The sequence below is a fragment of the Balaenoptera physalus genome (genome assembly GCF_965194825.1).
Source record: "Balaenoptera physalus genome assembly, chromosome: 14".
NCBI lineage: Eukaryota > Metazoa > Chordata > Mammalia > Artiodactyla > Balaenopteridae > Balaenoptera > Balaenoptera physalus.
In genome coordinates, this window is record NC_138893.1 from 48,887,104 (window position 1) to 48,908,842 (window position 21,739).

The following is a 21,739-nucleotide window of genomic DNA, read 5'->3' on the forward strand; positions in this document are numbered from 1 at the left end:
AAAGCCCTTTAGCTAGGAAATGGTTGAACAAGTAGGTAAGGAAGTTAGGTAAGCAGGGACAAGATAAGATTTGCATTTTAAAGATACTTTTTCCCAGGCAATGTTTTCATTTGCACAAACTCCTGGCCCAAATATGCTAGAAACGTAGACCTGTCATAAAGAAACTTTGGGTGAATAACACATGCTCCTGTGCTGAGGTCTTTCACCGCAGAATGACTGTGATGATGACCATCAAGATCCTCATTTCTTAAACGTGTGCCTTCAGCTCTGGTACCGCAGTGACGAGCTCCAAGAAACGGGGCACATATGGTCACCAAACAAAAAGCACAGGTGTGAAGAAGCAGGAAGCAAGACCAGCACTGCCCTGGAAAGAACATTATTTACAGTGGAAGAGGATGAATAGTATGCCTTTTGCACATACGCAAAAAGTTACCTCATCTCTTTGGCGGCAGCATAAACTATGGGACTAACATCATTTTCCTTAAGAGCTTCAATGTCTTAAGAGTTTCTATTCTTAGCTGAGCAGCCACTGTAAAGGTCAATTTAATCAGCGTAAGAACTTTCAAAGTGCCAGCATAAAAAGAGACACTGGGCAGTAATGGTTCCCCGGGGATGGTTTTAATTTGCCAATTTATGGGGCTGGAAAACCCTGCTAGCAACTGGCAACAGCACCTTCATGCCCTTAGGAAAGTGCTGAAGTTTTAAAGTTTAAAAGTGAAAAATAGGAAAATTGAAAGCCTTCACAGGATGTTAAAGCACAGATGCTACATCTCTTGGCTGCTGGATATGAATGAATTTGGAGCACCATCTCTGGCCTTCTCTACAGGTGAAAGGAATGGTTCCTAATGGAAACATCCATTTCTACAAATCAAATAACAAATATGTATTGATACCCTTTCCCCACGTGCCAGGCACTGTGTTGGATGCTACAGCTACCACGTTGAGCAAGAGATTCTAGAGGAAAAGATCCTGCTTCTAGCAATGTAGCTGGGTAGGTAACTTTAAAAATATAATAATATTCTTTTGGGACTCCCCTGGCGGTCCAGTGGTTAAGACTTCACCTTCTAATGCAGGGGGTGCGGATTCGATCCCTGGTCGGGGAGCTAAGATCCCACATGCCTCACGGCCAAAAAACCAAAACGTAAAACAGAAGCAATATTATAACAAACTCAATAAAGAATTTATATATATAAATATATATATATATATTCTTTTAATTACACAGCTGAGCTTGCAATAAAGCAAGGAAGAGCCCTCGGGCCAAAAATGTTGGGGGTGGGGAACTAGAAACTACAGTGTTAAATGAGATCTGGCCTTCCCATTTGCCGTGGAAAGAAGGGCTGTTTATTTTCTTGGGTCCACCTAAAACAGGGAATTGGAACTGAGTCCCAATATAAGGCGAAGACCCTCAAAGAGACAGAGCAGACTAGAAAAAAATTAGCCCTTTGGCACACAGTGACAATAAGAAAGGTCTGAATTGAGAAGGAAAAAGTATCTCTTCTAATAATCTGTAACCATCGGCTTTTCCGCAAGCTAATTTGAGATCTGAATTGTGCTACTACATAGTCTTGAGAATCCCCAAGCCAAAATTTTAACACAAAAAGTAGTCCCAGGACTTCCCTGGGAAGTGGTGCAGTGGTTCAGAATCCGCCTGCCAGTGCAGGGGACATGGATTCAATCCCTGGTCTGGGAAGATTCCCACATGCCACAGAGCAACTACTCCGGTGCGCCGCAACTACTGAGCTTGCACTCTAGAGCCCGTGAGCCACAACTACTGAGCCCTCATGCCATAACTACTGAAGCCTGTGTGCCTAGAGCCTGTGTTCCGCAACAACAGAAGCCACCGCAATGAGAAGCAAGCTCACCACAACAGAGTAGCTGAGTAGCCCCCACTCGCCACAACTAGAGAAAGGCCATGAGCAGCAATGAAGACCCAATGCAGCCAAAAAAAAAAAAAAAAAAAAAAAAAAAAAGTAGTCCCAGGATGGGACATCTGGTAGAAGAAATGTAAAACTCTAAAGAGACCTACCCTCAATCAGGGCATGAAAGATGCCCACAGATAAAGCTCTGTTGAAGATGAGCTCACACAAAATATAAAAACTTATGTAAAAATAATTCATCACAAACAACATGTGGGAAATTCAACAAATAGGTGGATAAGACTCTCCAAAAAAACTTAATAGAATGATCAGATAAACTGTAATACATACACGTTTCAAGTGATTAAAGCCGAAAAGAACATACTAAAGAGACAGTGACCAAATGGATTTCAGGAAAAAATAAAACTTGTAGAAAAAAAAGTTATTAAAATTAAAAACTCAACAGGTGGGTTACACAGAGATTAGACCATGTTAAAGAGAGAATTCGTGAACTGGAAAGCAGATCTGAGAAAATTACCCAGCAACCAGCTTCTACCAATTAAGAGAAAACATAGAAATGGAAAATGAGAAATAAGAAGCTCAAGAAGGAAAGAGGAAAATGGAGGAGAGTCAATATTTAAAGAGATAACTGAAAAATTTCCAGAACTGATTAAAGATAGGGAATTTTCAGACAATAATAAACACACACCTGGGCACATTGTTTGAAACTGGAGAACAACAAAGACAAAAAGATCTTAAATACATTCCAGTGGGCGAAGACTGAAAATTAACAAGTGAAATTAGAATTTAACGTAGTAATAAGCTTTACAAGGATAATAAAACAGGATAATAGGACAAAGGGCTTTACATGGGGCAGTCAGGAAAGGCCTCCCTGAGAGGGTGATGTCTGAGTTGTGCCCTGAATGATGAGAAGGAGACAGCAGACCTGTGGCAACAGTGTTCCAGGCAGAGGGAATGTCAAGTGTATGCAAAGACACCAATGCAGGAATGAACCTGGTGTGCTCTAGGAAAAGAAAGAAGGCTAGTGTGGCTGAGTACAGTGAATCTAAGAAAGAATAATGTGAAAGGAAGAACTGAGAATTCAGAAAGAGGCCATACAACAGGCAAGCAACTTTAACTCAGAATCAGCTATTTTTGTTCTATCCTAGACAGAATCTTTAAATTCTGAAAATGCAACACTTTCAGGTCCAGATCCTTAGAAAATGATTTGTAGGTGGTCATAAAATACACTCTTACAAGTTTTGTGGATTTACCTCTATTTTTACAGTAAGAAAGTTAAAGTCACTTTTCCCCTACTAACGGTTTTAAGGCTGTTTGAAGAGCTGCAGGAAGTAAGTATAATTGTTCAAGGGTACACATTTTTTTGGGGGCACACTGGGTGGTATGTGAGATCTTAGTTCCCCAACCAGGGATCGAACCCATACCCCCTGCAGTGGAAGCACGGAGTCTTGATCACTGGACTGCCATGGAAGTCCCAAGGGTACACATCTTGAAATGTGGGAGGACATTACAGAACAGTTGGGGATGAAGGAAAGTAAACTGAGGCAGAGGGATGATTCCACAGGAGTCCTAGACCATTGTTTCCTAGGTGTTATTCTAATCTCCCTTTCTCTGATGGTAGGGATTGTCACATTCTACTTTTGCATCCCTCCCAGTATATACTACACATGACAAATACTCCTTTAAGCTTTACTAGCTAAAGGAACCCAGTTTCTTCCTTTCTGATAAAGGGCAAGCCCCTGCTAAGAAGTGAACCAAGATTCTGCTTTGTATGCAATCAGATGCTAGGAAAGAATTTTTATGCTGTTTTGTTGAGTTCAATAATTTTCCGAAAGGACAAATAGCCTCGGCATGTTCCCCTAACCAAGCCAATAAATCCAGTCTGGGAAGATTCAGCTCACCCCTCAGATATGATAGTGTACTTTACCCCTTAAGGGCTCTAGGCTCCAGCTCCCTGGGCTCAGGAGCACCCAGTCTCCCATCCTCTAGCTGCAAAGTAATTTAAAGGGTAAAGCCAAAACCTGGAACTAGTGACACACTTGAGAAAAGCCTAGAACCAATGGGGGGAGCTGCTGCTTCAAGATTTGGCTGCAGTGTGTGCTGCTGAAGGGGAGTCCCTGGGACCCCTGCTATAGGAGGGACTTGGTCCCTTTACTTCAACCTGTGAGGGTCCCTGGAACAATTCTCTCTGGGGACTCCAGAAGACTGACACTCTCTAAGAATCCGAGGAAGAGCAACACAGTGAATCAGAACAAATCAGGGCATCTCACAAATGAGTGAATTTGCCCTCAAGTGGCAATGAACACATTTAGACAGCAAAGGCAACAAAACAGAGATGCATTTCCCAAAGTATGGTCCATAGGCCCCAAATCACCTGGGGTATTTGTTAAGAATGTAGATTGAGAACCTCTGGGGGCAGAGACTGAAGAACTGCAATTTAATACATACTCCCCTGGTTATGCTCACATATATTCAAATTTGAGAACCACTGCCCTAGATTTATAACAAACATACAATATAGGGAGGATGGGAGGGAGATGCAAAAGGGAGGAGATACGGGGATATACGTATATGTATAGCTGATTCACTTTGTTATAAAGCAGAAACTAACATACCATTGTAAAGCAATTATACTCCAATAAAGGTGTTAAAAAAAATACAATATACACAGTTCTTGCCCTCCAGAAGTGGAATAGTCTTATATTCTCTTTCTATAATCTTGAACACATCCCAACACAGTTACCCTCAAGAACTGCCACTTAGAATCAAGGCACATAAAATTATTTTTTTTAAAAATTATTTATACTCTCTCTGCCTCATTCCATAAAAAAATACAAGTAACAGATCATAAACTTAAATTTTTAAAAATGTGACACGTTAGTTATGTACGCTCCTATCCATACCAGTACTCCTACAGCCAAAGCTGCACTGCAACTGGATCCTCATTAAATAGCCCCCAAACAGAGCAGCCGGCAAAGAAATTAAAACCCATTTCCTGTGTTGCTATTAGGAACCTGAGTAACAAACTCAGAAAAAGCCACTTGATCGTGGTAGGAAAATCCCAGAGCAAAGATCGGAAGTTGCAACATATCCCATGGTTTTATTAAAGGCTACTTGTTGACGTCCCAGTGCATGCAAGCTTGAGGGACCTGGCCGGCTGCAGCGGCTCAGGACATTGGGTTAACCTGCCACTCTTTCACCCCTGGACACTTACAAGGAAAAACAGTTCTACCTTGAGGTATCGTGGCAATCCCTCATCACTGACTTCTTCTGCCACAGAATAAATGCACTGAGAAGTATGGCATCTTCAGAAAGGGATGGTGCAGGGAGCCAAGGGATAAAATAGCAGTAGCATGCAACAGAGCAGGTGGCACTCGAGCAGAGCAGGAGGGCAATTCTGCTATTTTGTCTCCACAGTTGGTCATGAGGGCAAGTCCCTGCCTTCGCGTTCGTTTTATCACTGCTCCTCCTGCTTGAGAGCAGGGATTGCAAACTGCTGGCCCGTGGGCCACAATGGGCCCACTAATGAATTCTATGCCCACACGGTACCTTTTTTAAATTTTTTTTACAACTTTTTTAAAACATGGAATTAACTGTCAACATCTTAAAATGAGAAGGATTCATAGAGAAGTTCAGATTTCCAGCTTCTGAAAATCCAGGGCCCACACTCCCTCGGGGCCCTATTAGGCAGGGCCACCGACGTGTATGTGCTCTGGCTCCACCGCAGCCTCCCTGAAATCCCTCCTGGCCAGCAACCCCATCTGCTTGACTCAGGTGTGTCACTGCCTGGCCCCTGTGGGCATCTGATTAGCTCCTCTGGCTCTCAAGTTCAGTAATACTCCGCTCATCCCCTCACCCTGAGGTTAAGGCCTACTTCAGAGGGCCAAATATAAATGGCAGACATCTGAACTCTCTTCACTGAGGCTCCAGCAACATCTTACACACGCCATATAAAATAGGTACCTAGACAAAAAGCAGGGCCCCTCTTCACTGGATGAGGAGAATACCTCTAGCGAATCAGGAAAACCTACGGCCACAACACTCAGGAAATGCGACAGAGAACCAAGTTCTGCCCAGTGCCTGTGTTAATCGAGCATCTGGCTAGGCATTTTTACCCATGTTATGTTTGCCTCTCTTTTTACAGGAAACCAGGAAACTGAGGTTCAGAGTGATTACCCAGCTAGAACATGTTTTCTGGATCTAAAGCCCGAATTTTAGTGGAAAGAACAGGATGCTTAGGGGTTATCCTAAACTTTCATGATAGATGCTGACAGGCACAAAAATGACAGATAAGATATGGACTTTGCCTTTGAGGAACTTTGTAATTACTAAACTGTTAGGTTAAAAAAAAAGTTTATGTCTCAGTTCTTGTCGCAGAAAACCTTCCTGAAATATTCAGGTTCATTCTGTGCCTTAATTAATAAGTACAGTCTAATCAACAGAATTCATTCTTCTTTTTTTTTTTTTTAACAATTTATAATGTGGCAAAGCCTCAGGATCGTAATTTGGAGCAATGATGGTATATATACAACACACACATATATCTAATCAGTTTATATAATGCACATTTATATAGGACTCTCAAGCTTTTCAAACTTAACAGCCAGCCTCACATTTGAGCCTGCCAGCCAGCACCCTACAAGACATCAGAAGTGCTACCGCCCTCATCTTACGGATAAGAAACTGACACTTAGCCTAAGGCTGCAAATGACAGAATCAGGACTGTCAAAACCCTGGTCTTCTGACTTTTGGTTCAGTATTCTTTCTATGACTGGGTTCCAGCTCATCAAAGTCTTTGTTATATCCTGAAAATGGCTCTTGATCAAATAAAATAATCACTTCTTTGCCTAGAAAGAGGTACAGTTTTCAAAGGGATCTGAAATATTGAAGGTACAGGTTAAGTTGTTGCTGTTGTGCTTTAAAAGAGATTCACCACAGTTTCACTGGACAGTGAAGAACACGTGGGGTGTTTCAGAGACCTTCCTCACTTTAAGCAAAGTTCTAAATTTAACCTCATTTTTTTTCTCAGCAGTTCCATCCCACTGCAGCAGGCTTTTGTTGGGAGCAAAAGAAATAATAACAGGACTTGTCTTGTGTGCTTGCCTGTCTAGAGACTAGTACCAGAGATTTATTGCCAGTAAAAAAGTTCCACGCTGTTCAAGGAAACCATTTGCTTCTACCTCAACAAAGGGTTACATTAAAAATGGTCTCCCTGAGAACAGACACAAGATTTAAAAACATCTTCGGATCCAGACGGTCTCTCCAAAAGACTTGAATAACTTTAAAGAACTTTCTGAATTTTAAGACCTTACACCTTAAAATTAAAAGAGACGTCACATGATTTAGAAGAGGGGGAATTTAGCATCCCCCTTTTCTATATGTTATCGAAAATAGATTACAATAAACCCAGGCCACAGCAACAGGGACTGGGCTTGGAATACGGCCTGTTATTAAAACAACTGTAGCCTAATTGTTCTTTAAGCTGTATAAAGTTACTTGAGCACTTCTGAGATCCTACCTTCTGGGGGGTGGTTATCCAGGTTTTTCAGAGCAAGAGATAAAATGTCAGTTCCAGAAGGGCTTGATCTTATCTACTGGCCATAAAAAATTAACTTTATACCTGTCCTTGACAAGGCATAGTTCCTGCTGATTAGGGGCAACCAAGATGTCAAGATTCTAAATCTCTGGACAAAAAGTACCTATTGCTTAGAAAGCAGCAGGGAAAAGTACGCCCATTTCCCCTTTATTAAAACATGTCAATCCACCCTTCCTGAGGCCTGTGGCTTGTGACTGCCTCCTGAGCAGAGTGCCATGCACTAGGCAGCAGTAGTTTTCAGCCCAGAGTGCCTCCACCCTGGCACGACAGTCGGCCCTTGGTATCCACAGGGTCCATCCCAGGCCTGCTGAATCACAGATGCGGAACCCACAGATACAGGAGGGCCAAGTGGACTTAGTCATTTTACACAAGAGACTTGAACATCCTCGGATTTTGCTACCCGTGGAGCTTGTGGAACCAAACCCCTGTGAATACTGAGGGACAACCGTATTGACATTTGGAGCCGGATAATTCTTTGTCATGGGGACTGTCCTGTGCTTTGTAGGACGTTTAGCAGCATCCCTGGCCTCTACTCACTAGATGCCGGTAGCACCACCCCACCCAACCCCCTAGATATGACAACCAACAACGTCCACACATTGCCAAATGTCCCTTGGGGAGGGAGGCAAAATTGCCTCCAGTTTCGAACCACCATTCCAGCCAAACTGAACCACACAACTTGGCGCAGAATTGTGTTCCATCCAGTCTTGTCACCTGATTGTCCCCTGGGCTCCCCAACCACTCTGTAAATTCCCTGAGACAAGGATGAAGTCAATCTCATAAATGAACCTACCCTAGCAAAGGATCAGACACGCAAAAACCTTCAGAAAGTACTAATCCTGGTGACTGACGGTCAAGTAACCCCAAAGGCTAGTCCTCCTGCACGCTCCTTGTGACTCTTCACTATGCCAAACAAGCAGCAACATGAAGGGATCCTCCAAGAGTTAGGCCAGGGCTGTGGTGATGTGATTTCACATGATGACTGCGGGACCTACCAAAGGCTCTCTGGTCATGATAGGTTTACAGTAACCCAGCACAATCTGAGCCGGGCCCATCAACCCGTAACCTTACTCCTGAGGCAGGGGAGTGACTGCACATTCTATTTTTGTTGGCAGCTGGTCCCAGCCTATCCTGGGCCTCCTCACCACACTCCAAAGCCACACCCCGAGGAGTGGGAGGTCACAGGTATTCATACCACTGCCTGGGGGTAACCAGGGATTTCCAAACCCTTGAAGAAAACCACAGGATAGGCTGGGCAGTATTTGAAACCAAGAATGAGACCATGAAAAAATGGACAAATTCTTAGAAATGCACAACCTTCCAAGACTGAACCAGGAAGAAACAGAAAATATGAACAGACCAATCACAAGCACTGAAATTAAAACTGAGATTAAGTCTTCCAACAAACAAAAGCCTAGGACCAGATGGCTACACAGGTGAATTCTATCAAACATTTAGAGAAGAGCTAACACCTATCCTTCTCAAACTCTTCCAAAATATAGCAGAGGGAGGAACACTCCCAAACTCATTCTACGAGGCCACCATCACCCTGATACCAAAACGAGACAAAGATGTCACAAAGAAAGAAAACTACAGGCCAATATCACTGATGAACATAGATGCAAAAATCCTCAACAAAATACTAGCAAACAGAATCCAACAGCACATTAAAAGGATCATACACCATGATCAAGTGGGGTTTATCCCAGGAATGCAATGATTCTTCAATATACGCGAATCAATCAATGTGATAACACCGTATTAACAAATTGAAGGAGAAAACCCATATGATCATCTCAATAGATGCAGAAAAAGCTTTTGACAAAATTCAACACCCATTTATGATAAAAACCCTCCAAAAAGTAGGCATACAGGGAACTTACCTCAACATAATAAAGGCCATACATGACAAACCCACAGCCAACATCGTCCTCAATGGTGAAAAACTGAAACCATTGCCACTAAGATCAGGAACAAGACGAAGTTGCCCACTCTCACCACAATTATTCAACATAGTTTTGGAAGTTTTAGCCACAGCAATCAGAGAAGAAAAAGAAATAAAAGGAATCCAAATCGTAAAAGAAGAAGTAAAACTGTCACTGTTTGCAGATGACAAGATACTATACATAGAGAATCCTAAAGATGCTACCAGAAAACTACTAGAGCTAATCAATGAATTTGGTAAAGTAGCAGGATACAAAACTAATGCACAGAAACCTCTTGCATTCCTGTACACTAATGATGAAAAATCTGACAGTGAAATTAAGAAAACACCCCCATTTACCACTGCAACAAAAAGAATAAAATACCTAGGAATAAACCTACCTAAGGAGACAAATGACCTGTATGCAGAAAATTATAAGACACTGATGAAAGAAATTAAAGATGATACAAATAGATGGAGAGCTATACCATGTTCTTGGATTGGAAGAATCAACATTGTGAAAATGACTAACTACCCAAAGCAACCTACAGATTCAATGCAATCTCCATCAAACTACCACTGGCATTTTTCACAGAACTAGAACAAAAAATTTCACAATTTGTATGGAAACACAAAAGACCCCGAATAGCCAAAGCAATCTTGAGAAAGAAAAACGGAGCTGGAGGAATCAGACTCCTGGACTTCAGACTATACTACAAAGCTACAGTAATCAAGACAGTATGGTACTGGCACAAAAACAGAAACATAGATCAATGGAACAGGATAGAAAGCCCAGAGATAAACCCACGTGCATATGGTCACCTTATCTTTGATAAAGGAGGCAAGAACATACAGTCGAGAAAAGATAGCCTCTTCAATAAGTGGTGCTGGGAAAACTGGACAGCTACTTGTAAAAGAATGAAATTAGAACACTCCCTAACACCATACACAAAAATAAACTCAAAATGGATTAAAGACCTAAATGTAAGGCCAGACACTATCAAACTTTTAGAGGAAAACATAGGCAGAACACTCTATGACATAAATCACAGCAAGATCCTTTTTGACCCACCTCCTAGAGAAAGGGGAATAAAACCAAAAATAAACAAATGGGACCTAATGAAACTTAAAAGCTTTTGCACAGCAAAGGAAACCATAAACAAGACGAAAAGACAACCCTCAGAATGGGAGAAAATATTTGCAAATGAAGCAAGTGACAAAGGATTAATCTCCAAAATTTACAAGCAGCTCATGCAGCTCAATATCAAAAAAACAACCCAATCCAAAAATGGGCAGAAGACCTAAACAGACTTTCTCCAAAGAAGATATACAGATTGCCAACAAACACATGAAAGAATGCTCAACATCATTAATCATTAGAGAAATGCAAATCAAAACTACAATGAGATATCATCTCACACCGGTCAGAATGGCCATCATCAAAAAATCTACAAACAATAAATGCTGGAGAGGGTGTGGAGAAAAGGGAACCCTCTTGCACTGTTGGTGGGACTGTAAATTGATACAGCCACTATGGAGAACAGTACGGAGGTTCCTTAAAAAACTAAAAACAGAACTACCATACGACCCAGCAATCCCACTACTTGGCATATACCCTGAGAAAACCATAATTCAAAAAAAGTCATGTACCAAAATGTTCATTGCAGCTCTATTTACAACAGCCAGGACATGGAAGCAACCTAAGTGTCCATCAACAGATGAATGGATAAAGAAGATGTGGCACATATATACAACAGAATATTACTCAGCCATAAAGAGAAACGAAATTGAGTTATTTGTAGTGAGGTGGATGGACCTAGAGTCTGTCATACAGAGTGAAGTGGGTCAGAAAGAGAAAAACAAATACCGTATGCTAACACATATATATGGAATCTAAAAAACAACAACAAAAAATGGTCATGAAGAACCTAGGGGCAAGACGGGAATAAAGACGCAGACCTACTAGAGAATGGACTTGAGGATACGGGGAGGGGGAAGGGTAAGCTGGGACACAGTGAGAGAGTGGCATGGACATATATACACTACAAAGCGTAAAATAGCTAGCTAGTGGGAAGCAGCCACATAGCACGGGAAGATCAGCTTGGTGCTTTGTGACCACCTAGAGGGGTGGGATAGGGAGGGTGGGAGGGAGGGAGACACAAGACGGAAGAGATATGGGGACATATGTATATGTATAACTGATTCACTTTGTTATAAAGCAGAAACTAACACACCATTGTAAAGCAATTATACTCCAATAAAGATGTTAAAAAAAAAAGAGACCATGTGTCACAGTTCAGTGGAAGCTCCTGAGAGCATATATGTTAAGCAAGAGAACCAAACAATAAAGAATATTCTGTCCCCCTTCATGCAATGCCCAAGGGAACCAATGTCTTCTGTGGGACACAATCCCAGCAAAACATATGCCACTTGCAGGAAAAGAAGTCACTGTGTCACACTCCGGCCGGCCGTTCTCAAAGCCTGTCTCCCTCTCTACTGAGATGTATACAGCTTTCTGCCACTGCCCCTCCTCTCTCTTTCAGTTAAAAGAACAAGACAGGTCAAGCAAGTCACCTAGGACTGAATCACCATTTTTAGCAACAGATGCCTCTTGTGAGGTCCACGTTCAAGTCCAGTTGAGCCCTGCCCACAGCAGCAATGGCTGCAGAGGGGGCACAGAAATGGCTAAACCAGGTCAAATGCAGGGCTGTTTCAACTCACTGTTGCTACAAATTAGCAACAAATAGAGTCAAGAAGTGCCAGGGAGGAACTGGTATCCAGCTCCTAGGGAGTCAGGGCAGGGGAAGGAATTTTATAGCACAGTTTTTGGGTTTTTTTTTCTCCAAGTAGTCCCAAATTATTCTGTTTTCCTGGACTAAAATTTACCTCTTCAAGGAAAAGGGGTGGGAGGGGGTGGATCAAACTCATGGGATATTACTGGAGGAAGTGAATGTTTTCTTTGGCTCCATCCTGGATAAAAGTTTCAAAATCAGCAGATACAGTCTTCTTTTCCACTAAGTTACTGTCCAGTCCACTGGTTTCTCTTTGCTTTGATAACAAGAATGTGATGAAAAACAAGCACATTCCTCTAAAAAAGCAGCTTCTTGCAACAGAGATGGTTGGGGGGTTGGGGGGTGTTTAAAAAGTCACCTGAAAGGGCTTGGACGAGAACCATCCCTTCTGTTAGGTGACTGTAGGGAACTGAGGTGTTCTATGGAGCTGTGGCTTGTAGTTTTCACTGATTTTTACAAATCAGTTCCAAAAAGAATTTTAGCTTCCACCTCTGGTAGTACAAACAAGTGTTACTTGGTGTTCGCTGCATTTATATACAGCCAGTTCCCTTCCAGCAGGGTCTTGCTTACTTTCTCCTGAATCTGGTAGAGAGGCTAATTAAAATTAGCACACACAGGAGGGTAATGGTGACTGGGACACTCAGTCCCGTGCAGAGAACAGGGCCGCAGGGAGAAGGTCTGGCAGCAGGTTTGGTGAGGGAACTGTACCAGCGATGTGCAACAGCAGGACAGCACTGAGGAGACGTGGCCTCCAGAGCTACCGCCGCCACACGTTAGCTCTGTGATCTCGAATAGATAACTTCTTGAGTTTCACCTGCCTCACAGGTGAAAGGAGATAAGACCTCCTATCTGATGGGTGGCTGTCGTGACAAAATAATCAAAGTATCATGTCAACGTTGGCTGATATTCAGCAGTGTAGGGGTTAAATTGGAAGTTGGCAAATTCCGTCTGCCCTCTCCCTGGGCATGGCTCCCGCGCTTGCAGCTCCAGGCTGCCTTCCCTGTGTCCAGGGAGTAACTGGGGTTCAACACTCTGGCTGCCCTGCCACATTCAGCACCAGGCCAAGCAGGGGCCTTTTCAAGAATACAAACAGCCCCCTGTGCCTCTACCCATACATTCCAACCTGGGCAAGGGCACACTGCCTGAGTGGGCCCCAGACCCGCCCCAGTTTCACTGGGGACTACTCATTTCAGTATGAGGGATCATCTCACTTCATCAGTGAGGGCAATTTGGGGGATAATTTTCCCACAGAGAAAGGCAACATTCGAGGTACAGGATATAAATTCCTGTCTTGACGGATCTAGCCTGCATTCCAGCAACTAGAAGTTGCCATCAACTGGTCCTTCCACATACCTACAGCGCAACAACTGAGACCACTGGACTGTGGAAAGGACCACCTGCAAAAGCCACCTTTCCACACCTCTGAACTGTACCACTCCATTCCTAATGTCACTCGCCCACCGCCACCTGCCTAACGTTCCATCACCTGCGTGCTTGTTCTACGCCACCTGCCTGACTGTGAGGGCACGGATAGAGTTTCTATTGATACCTCTTTGTATCCACAACATGCTTTGAGTAGAACAGGTGCTCAATACTTTTCAGATATAGATGTTGGTCATAAAGAATCCTCCAGCATTATAAAATCAATACCTTCTGAATTAAACATGAAATAGAATTTATTCAAATCAGCAGACCAAGAACACTCTGTTGCAATCTTGTTCTCTGAAGATCAGTGATCCATCTGTTAGGTATACAGGATGGATTCCCTCTTAACCAGAAAACTGATTTTCTGATCTTGCCAGATAATGAAGGGATGGCATGCTCAACTGTGTGTTGTATCTATAATCTGGCACGTGGTGCCATAGCCCAAAAGTTCAGTAGCTGACTCTCTTCCGAACTTCAGCCCCATTAAGCACAAAAGGACTGTTCTCCAGACAACACTGTAGCTTCCAGGGGGCTGTCTTAACTGTCCCTTGACTGGAAGAACTAATACAGCCTGAGGCCTATCTGCCCTTCACAGACACTGAATTCATGCCACACTCATTATTAGATTGAAGGTCCCTCATGCCTCCCTCTTTCTCAGTGTCATAAAGGACACCAATACTTGATGAACCAAGGTCCTTGTTTTGTCTCAGGCATACTTAATACCAAGACTCACAGATGACAGTTTCCCTTCTCATCTGCAGGAGAAAACAAAAACAACACTCCCAACCTGATCTGTCTGGAATGCTCTTTCCCCAGCTCATATGTCTGGTAAACTCCTACTCATCCTTTGAGACTCAGATCAGATATCACCTTCTCAGGAAAGTCTTCCGTGCCCACCCCCCTCCCCAAGCCTGATTTAGATGCTTTCCCACCCTCTGCTGTCCTAGTCCCTGGGGATCCTCTGTTTCGGGCTTTAGCACGTTGTCATGTAATTATTTCCCAGCTACTAAAGTGCAGGTGGGGGTGGGGTTTGCGGAGGAGTCTCTCAGAGTGGGGCCAGAAACCGCCTGGGTCCGGACCACCCGGGGAACGCAACAGAAATGCAGATTCCTGGGCCCTGGGCCCACACCTACTGAATCTACATTTTAATAAGCCCCACTCCCAGGTGATTTTTATGCATTTTGAGAACTACTGCATTAGAGTATGAGCTCCTTGGAAGTAAGGATTGTGCTTTATTTATCCTTTGTGCCGGGTTCGCATTCATTAAGTGCAAAGGCATTATTCAGTAGATGCTGCATGCATGAGAATCTTCCACAGAGTAAAATGTAAAAGGGCACTCAGAGACAAATGTCTCATCTGGTACCTGGGCCACCTAGAAACAACCTTCAGAAAATATGCCCCAACTGGAACAACGCATTAATCCAACTCCACTTTCACAGACACTGATAGGTAGTGAGAAAAACACCAGGCTTTGGGATTAAAAGACCTGGGTTTAAAACAAACAAACAGAACTTCGATTACCATTTCCCTAGCTAGCTGAGCAACTCTGGACAAGTAGCTTACCTACTGTAAGCCTCAGCATGCACTTCTGTAGAAATAGAATCACACTACCACATAAGACAGGGGTGTTATGTGGATTAAGAGGGAAATAATATATGAAAGCACGTATATATATTATGTATGATAAAGACTAACAGCATATATGTTTTGTGTCATTTTCTTAAAAACAGAATTATCACCAAGTAATCTTTAGAAGGCTGGCTTTTACATAGCTCCAATAAAAAACAGTTACACTGTCAGACACAGAAATGCTAGAAATATACAAAATTATGTTACCAAAAATACTCAGGGTTTTTATAGGCAAAGTTTGAATCACAGAAGCCTAAGGCAGAAAGGGCCTCAAGAGGTCCTCTAGTTCGGCCCTCTATCAGGAACCTGTTCAGAAACCAGAACAAAGATTCACCTGCTGTGGATCCTCTGAGATGCTCCCCACAACCAACCCAGTTCTTCACTCCACCTATCTCTGCATCCTTTCACTTAACTGAGCAGAGGTGACTGGACACGAGCAAGACTGATAGTAAATTACACTGGTACAGTAGGCAGTGGCCTCCCAAGTCTCAGTCAATGCACAATGACCAAAATCCCAGGGCAAGAGCTCCTGCCCACTATATCCTTCACCTCTGTAAAGGAACCAGTCCTCTAGCTTCTAGTTTCCTTACGTTTTTGCTAAACACCTATTCTCAGTCAGCCAAGGTGCTAGTGTTTTAAATATTCTTTTGTGAAATCTTCCCAATGACTCTTCCAGTAGGTTTTACTGTTTCCATTTCAAAGATGAGGTTCAGAGCAGTTAAGCAGCCTCTGAGACCCAGGTGGGGAGCCCGGATATAGACTTGGGTCTTTCTGGCTCCCCAGCCCTGCTCCTTCCACTGTATCAGGCAGTTTCCAGCCGCTATCCCCCGCCTGCTGACATAACATGGGATGCTTCATCCATCCTATTTCCAACGCTGCTCAAAATCCTTGCCAGGGCTTACTCTGCCCATGGGTTAAAAGGACAGCCTTTCTTGAGGGACAGAGGAGGTGCTCAAAAAGGGCCCCCAACACTCTGCCTATCGGCTGCATCAAAGGAACTCTGAAGATTAGCAAGAGCAGTAATGGAACGTGCGGAGCTTTTCAGAAAAGCTTACTTTTAAAAGAATTTCAGGCAACCCAAGGGAGACTCTAGCACTTTTCTAAGAGTGAGGTTAAACCAGCAGTCCCTAGCAGTGACTTTCTTTTCTAAGGCTTCTGGTTTGATCACATCTGTGGCTTTTCCTCCCCCAGGAACAGGCAGTAGAGGGTGTGTGTCTGTCCCCACCCCCTCTTACAGCCGCCACTGGTTACAGTTACACATTCCGATACAGACGTGCCTCTCAGACCAAAGAGGGGGCAGGGGTGGCCAGCCCTCAGAAGCCCTGGAACAAATAGTTGGCAACAGCTGTGTTCTCAGAAGACCGCAGTTGGTCGCTCGCTACTGTTTTCTCATTCCACACCAGGTTCTCGGCTATAATTCAGTGCCCCTACTTCAAACAGCCGCGCGCAAAGCAATCAAGTCTCTGCCACAGGGGTCTGCTGGCTTTGAAAAATCGGTCAGGAAGGCCACAACGTGGTCAGTGCCACCCCCATCCCTCTGAGGCATTCAGGCCGTCCCTCAGTCACGCAGCCCTGACCACACGCTGGGGAGGAGAAAGCCTCCGGGCGCCCTACCCTGTAAAAGATGGCCCCGACCCCAACTCAGAATCTCTTCAGAACCAGGCAACTGTGAAGAAATCTCTGCTAACTAGCCAAATCAAAATGGAGAAGGAATAAAAGGGGTTTTGATCAAGAATCCCGCTCGGCCTCTCCCCCTCCCCAGCCTCACTCAACTGTTTCCTCCCTAAGGCTTTGGTAACGGTTTTATGGTGCTCATGGAAAATCAGAACGGAGGGCCCCAGAGAGACCTCGGGGAGGTAGGGGGTTAAGAACACGGTGGCTCTGGGAATAAGGAGCAACTAGCAGGCAGGAAAGGAAGACTGGAAAATTCTGTGGGAGCTGGCCTGTTTTAACTGCGAGACATTTTCTAAAAGGTTCCCTCCGCCCAAAGCAGCAGGATGATAAACTCCCACCCTTCTTCCCTTCCCGAACCCGATCCACGGACCACCCGTTCCATTACCTGTCTAAGACCCAAAAGGAAAGGCATCCTGCAAGAGCATCGTCCACACTAACGTTGGGAACAAAGGGCTTTTTAAAAGTTAAGGTCTTGGAATGAGCATTTCCCCTGGTGGGCCTGGTACTCAGCGGTCCCGGTTAACCGGCCTTCCTTAGCAAAGAAGAGAAAGTAAACAGACTCCTGGGACCAAGCAGGCACTCTGCCTCCTGCTCTCCTCACTGCTTCCCCCCCACCAGGCTCCCACCCCACCCCCCCGCCTGGCTCCGACCCACCCCCACCTTCTCGTGACATATCTCAGACGCAGCAAAGCTGAAGCTGTCTGCCAAGGGGGAAATGACATCAGTTCAGGCACGGCAGAAAAAACTCCAGACAGCTGCTGCTGTGGAATACTGAGAAGGATGTGCTGCAAACCTACGAAGGGCCTGCCCTGGACCCACCTAGGGCTGGAGCCCACAGCAGGAGGAGGATGGGGGCTGCTGCCCGCTCCCATCGGCTCTGAGCAGGCTGGGCTGTACATAAATCAAGGCTCTATGGCTGAAAAGAGCTACACTTCTCTGAATAACGACTGGATTCTAATAGCTCCCAAGGTATTGTTTCTCCTCCTTGGGAAAGAAAAGGAGCCCAGGGGCTGTCAGTTTCACAGAAACTTTTCCTCCCCCCACCCCTGCCAGAGCTGGTGCTCAATAAAAGTGCACTCCGGCCTGGTTGTCCAACTTTCTCTAGGGATGGATGCAATTCACAGAGACAGGTAGGAGAGGCACCCCTCCCCCAGCGAAGGCAGGACCTGCTACCTTGGGCACTGACCTCTCAAGCCCTCGCTTCGACAGGAGAGTTTATATTTCATAAACAAATTACGTGTACAGGTGCCAACATCTTTCCTCACTTGTCTTACAAAAGGTACAACAAGTCCCACCGCAGCCTCCAAGTTGCCAGTGAAGTAGATCATCTATATTTAAACCAACTCTTGCTTCTGAAAAGTTCACCACCTTAGGTTTGTCAGGCTTTCTTCTCTAAGCTCAGTTTATGGAGAAAATGGCTCTCTATAAGGTTGGCGTCCTCATCTGACTTCTCCCAGTCAGTGGTGTAAGCCAACCCTCATCTGGCCACTGTTCCCTCAACAGCAGGTCACAGTCGCTCCCTCCAGCCCTGAATCCTCTACCAAAGACAACACTAGCAAAGGTCCGTGTTTGGATTTGGACTTGCAGAAATGACTCTCAAGGAGAACAATCTTCAGAGGAACTTTATCAACCCAAAGTTACTTTCTAATAATTATATTTCTGTCACTCAAAGCAAGTATATCTCATCTTTCTTTTTACTTTCTGCAACAATTTTCTTTCAGTGATACTTATCGAAGGCCCCTGTGGGACTGGCACCGTGCTGGGCAGACCCAGGTAACTCAGAAATGATTCTTGCAAATTAGTATCTTTCACCTCCACCTAGGACAATAAATTAGCAGTACGTAACACTTACAGCAAGGTGAGTTGCCAAAAGTACTTAGTGAATCCAGCCAGACACACAATGTGCTTGCTGCAGGTCTACTGACGGTCAAGGTCACATCGACTTTCCTGACAAGGAAATGAATGAGCCAAGCCAGCTGGGCCATTTCCTGGAGGCTCACAAAAAAATGACTCACAGCCTCATTGCTTTGCAGAAGGGAAGAGGGGTGAAGTGGCTTCTGCTGCTGCAGGTGTTTGGGGACTAGGGAGCCATTCTTCAGCAAATATGTGTTCTCAAGACACGGTCATCCAGTCTATCCCATGCCTTGCTGCTACCCTCACATACAGGCCGAACTGCCAGACAGGCAGGCCTGGACATCGAGGCACAAGAGAGAAGAGGCTGCTTCCAACGCCCTCCTTTCATTTCCTCAGTTCCCTGGCAACCGCCGACCATCCCAAAACACATGCAGCATTATTAACTTTGACAATCAAACTGGAGGAAGGGGCATCCTCAGCCCCTCCTGGGCAACTCTGGTCTGAACCTACCTAACAAGAGAGAGTTAGGTGACACCTGCAGCTCTATAGAAAGAGTACATGGCGTAAGTGTACTTGTTCATTCATTCATTCCACACCTATTGAATGCCCACAGTGTGCCAGGGCACTGGTCTAGGCGCTGGAGGTACCGCCATGAGCAAAGCAGTCAAGAACCCTTGCTCTAATGCGCAAAGGAAACATTCCACATTTCCAAATAATATGTATCAGCAGTCATCTCTGAATAAGTGGAACTGCAACAAAATTATTAGAAATCCAAAAATAATCTTGTGAAAGTTCAATCTAAATTATCAAAATTGCAACATAGGCTGCCCAATTTCCTCCCAACCTAATGAATCATCCTTTTATGGAAGCTACTCAAGACAGTGTTTCTAATCAGCATTTGCCTACTTTTATCTTCTTATAAGATCTTAAGTTCCTTGTGCAAGGCAGCGTTAAACCCAAAACATTACACGGAGCACATCATATACTCTAACAAAGTGATCACTGAGAATGGCTTCTTTCTCACTGATCTACTTTTCCTTGCCCCTAGTCCCTGACCAACCCTCACTGAGTGCTAAGATTTGGGGGATGAGGAGAAAAAGCTGAATTGGCAAATGCAGGCATTCCCAGGAAGACGAGTTCACTTTTCTCCATGCTCTACGAATATTATAACCCAGGGACATAGCAGTCAGTTTGGGGATTTCAGAGGCAAGAGGATAATCAGCAATTTCTGCTAGTCTGAGAAAAAAGGGTTCTTTTATGTAAGTGATCCAGGTTCATACATGGTGGACCAAAGCTAAGTCAAATCCTTCTTCAAACCATTTTGGTCATCTGCCTGACAATGCAGAATTTAATTCAATGTTGAATTCACCAATTTAAAAAAAAAAAAAAGGAAGAGTCACACTAAACCAGGATGGAGCAGGATTATGTTGTCAAAATGTTGCAATTTAATCCCACTACTGGGCATATACCCAGAGAAAACCATAATTCAAAAAAGATACATGCACCCCAATGTTTACTGCAGCACTATTTACAACAGCCGGGTCATGGAAGCAACCTAAATGCCCATCAACAGGTGAATGGATAAAGAAGATGTGGTACATATATACAATGGAATACTACTCAGCCATAAAAAAGAACGAAATTGGGTCATTTGTAGAGACGTGGATGGGCCTAGAGACTGTAATACAGAGTAAAGTAACTCAGAAAGAGAAAAACAAATATCGTATATTAACGCATATATGTGGAACCTAGAAAAATGGAACAGATGAACCGGTTTGCAAGGCAGAAATACAGACACAAATGTAGAGAACAAACGTATGGACACCAAGGGGGGAAAATGGGGGTGGGGGGGGATGAATTGGGAGACTGGGAGATCAGGATTGACATGTATACACTAATATGTATAAAATAGATAACAGGGCTTCCCTGGTGGCGCAGTGGTTGAGAATCTGCCTGCCAAGGCAGGGGACACGGGTTCGAGCCCGGGTCTGGGAGGATCCCACATGCCGCAGAGCAACTGGGCCCGTGAGCCACAACTACTGAGCCTGCGCGTCTGGAGCCCGTGCTCCGCATCAAGAGAGGACGCGACAGTGAGAGGCCCTCGCACCACGATGAAGACTGGCCCCCGTTCTCCGCAACTAGAGAAAGCCCTTGCACAGAAACAGGGACCCAACACACCCAAAAATAAATAAATAAATAAATTTAAAATAGATAAAAAGAACCTGCTGTATAAAAAATAAAATTCAAAACAAAAATGTTGCAGTTTAACAACTGTTTATGGCCCCAAGCAATGTCTGAGACATCCTTCCACTGACCCAGACCTCTCTTTCCCAGTTCAGAGAACTCACAAAGATAGTAATGCTGGAATCCTTTGGATTAACTTATTATTTAAGAAGACAGTGTTCGGGGCTTCCCTGGTGGCGCAGTGGTTAAGAATCCTCCTGACAGTGCAGGGCACACAGGTTCAAGCCCTAGTCCGGGAAGATCCCACATGCCGCGGAGCAACTAAGCCCGCGAGCCACAACTACTGAGCCTGCGCTCTAGAGCCCACGAGCCACAACTACTGAGCCCACGTGCCACAACTACTGAAGCTCGCGCACCTAGAGCCTGCGCTCCGCAACAAGAGAAGCCACCACAATGAGAACCCCACGCACCGCAACGAAGAGTAGCCCCCGCTCACCGCGACTAGAGAAAGCCCACGCACAGCAACAAAGACCCAACGCAGCCAAAAATTAATTAATACAAAAAAAAGAAGACATACTGCAACAGCATATATGTTCATGGCTAGTGGAATTCCTTCCTTCACTGTACTTGATTTAAGAATCTTTTGAGGGCTTCCCTGGTGGCACAGTGGTTGAGAATCTGCCTGCCAATGCAGGGAACACGGGTTCGAGCCCTGGTCTGGGAAGATCCCACATGCCATGGAGCAACTAGGCCCATGAGCCACAACTACTGAGTTTGCGCG

General features: G+C 44.4%; 1 protein-coding gene across 6 annotated transcripts in view; it reads right to left on the minus strand.

The window, feature by feature from the left end:
- The window catches only part of WBP1L (WW domain binding protein 1 like), a 59,429-nt gene that overhangs the window by 19,060 nt on the left and 18,630 nt on the right, over positions 1-21,739 (minus strand). The window contains exon 1 of one of the 6 annotated variants that reach the window (XM_082425337.1): positions 17,306-17,497. The exons of the other annotated variants lie outside the window; for them this stretch is intronic. Coding sequence (XP_082281463.1) covers positions 17,306-17,332 — 27 coding nt within the window. The 5' untranslated portion in view covers positions 17,333-17,497. Of the gene's footprint in view, positions 1-17,305; positions 17,498-21,739 lie in introns of those variants that run through there. 6 annotated transcript variants of the gene reach the window in all.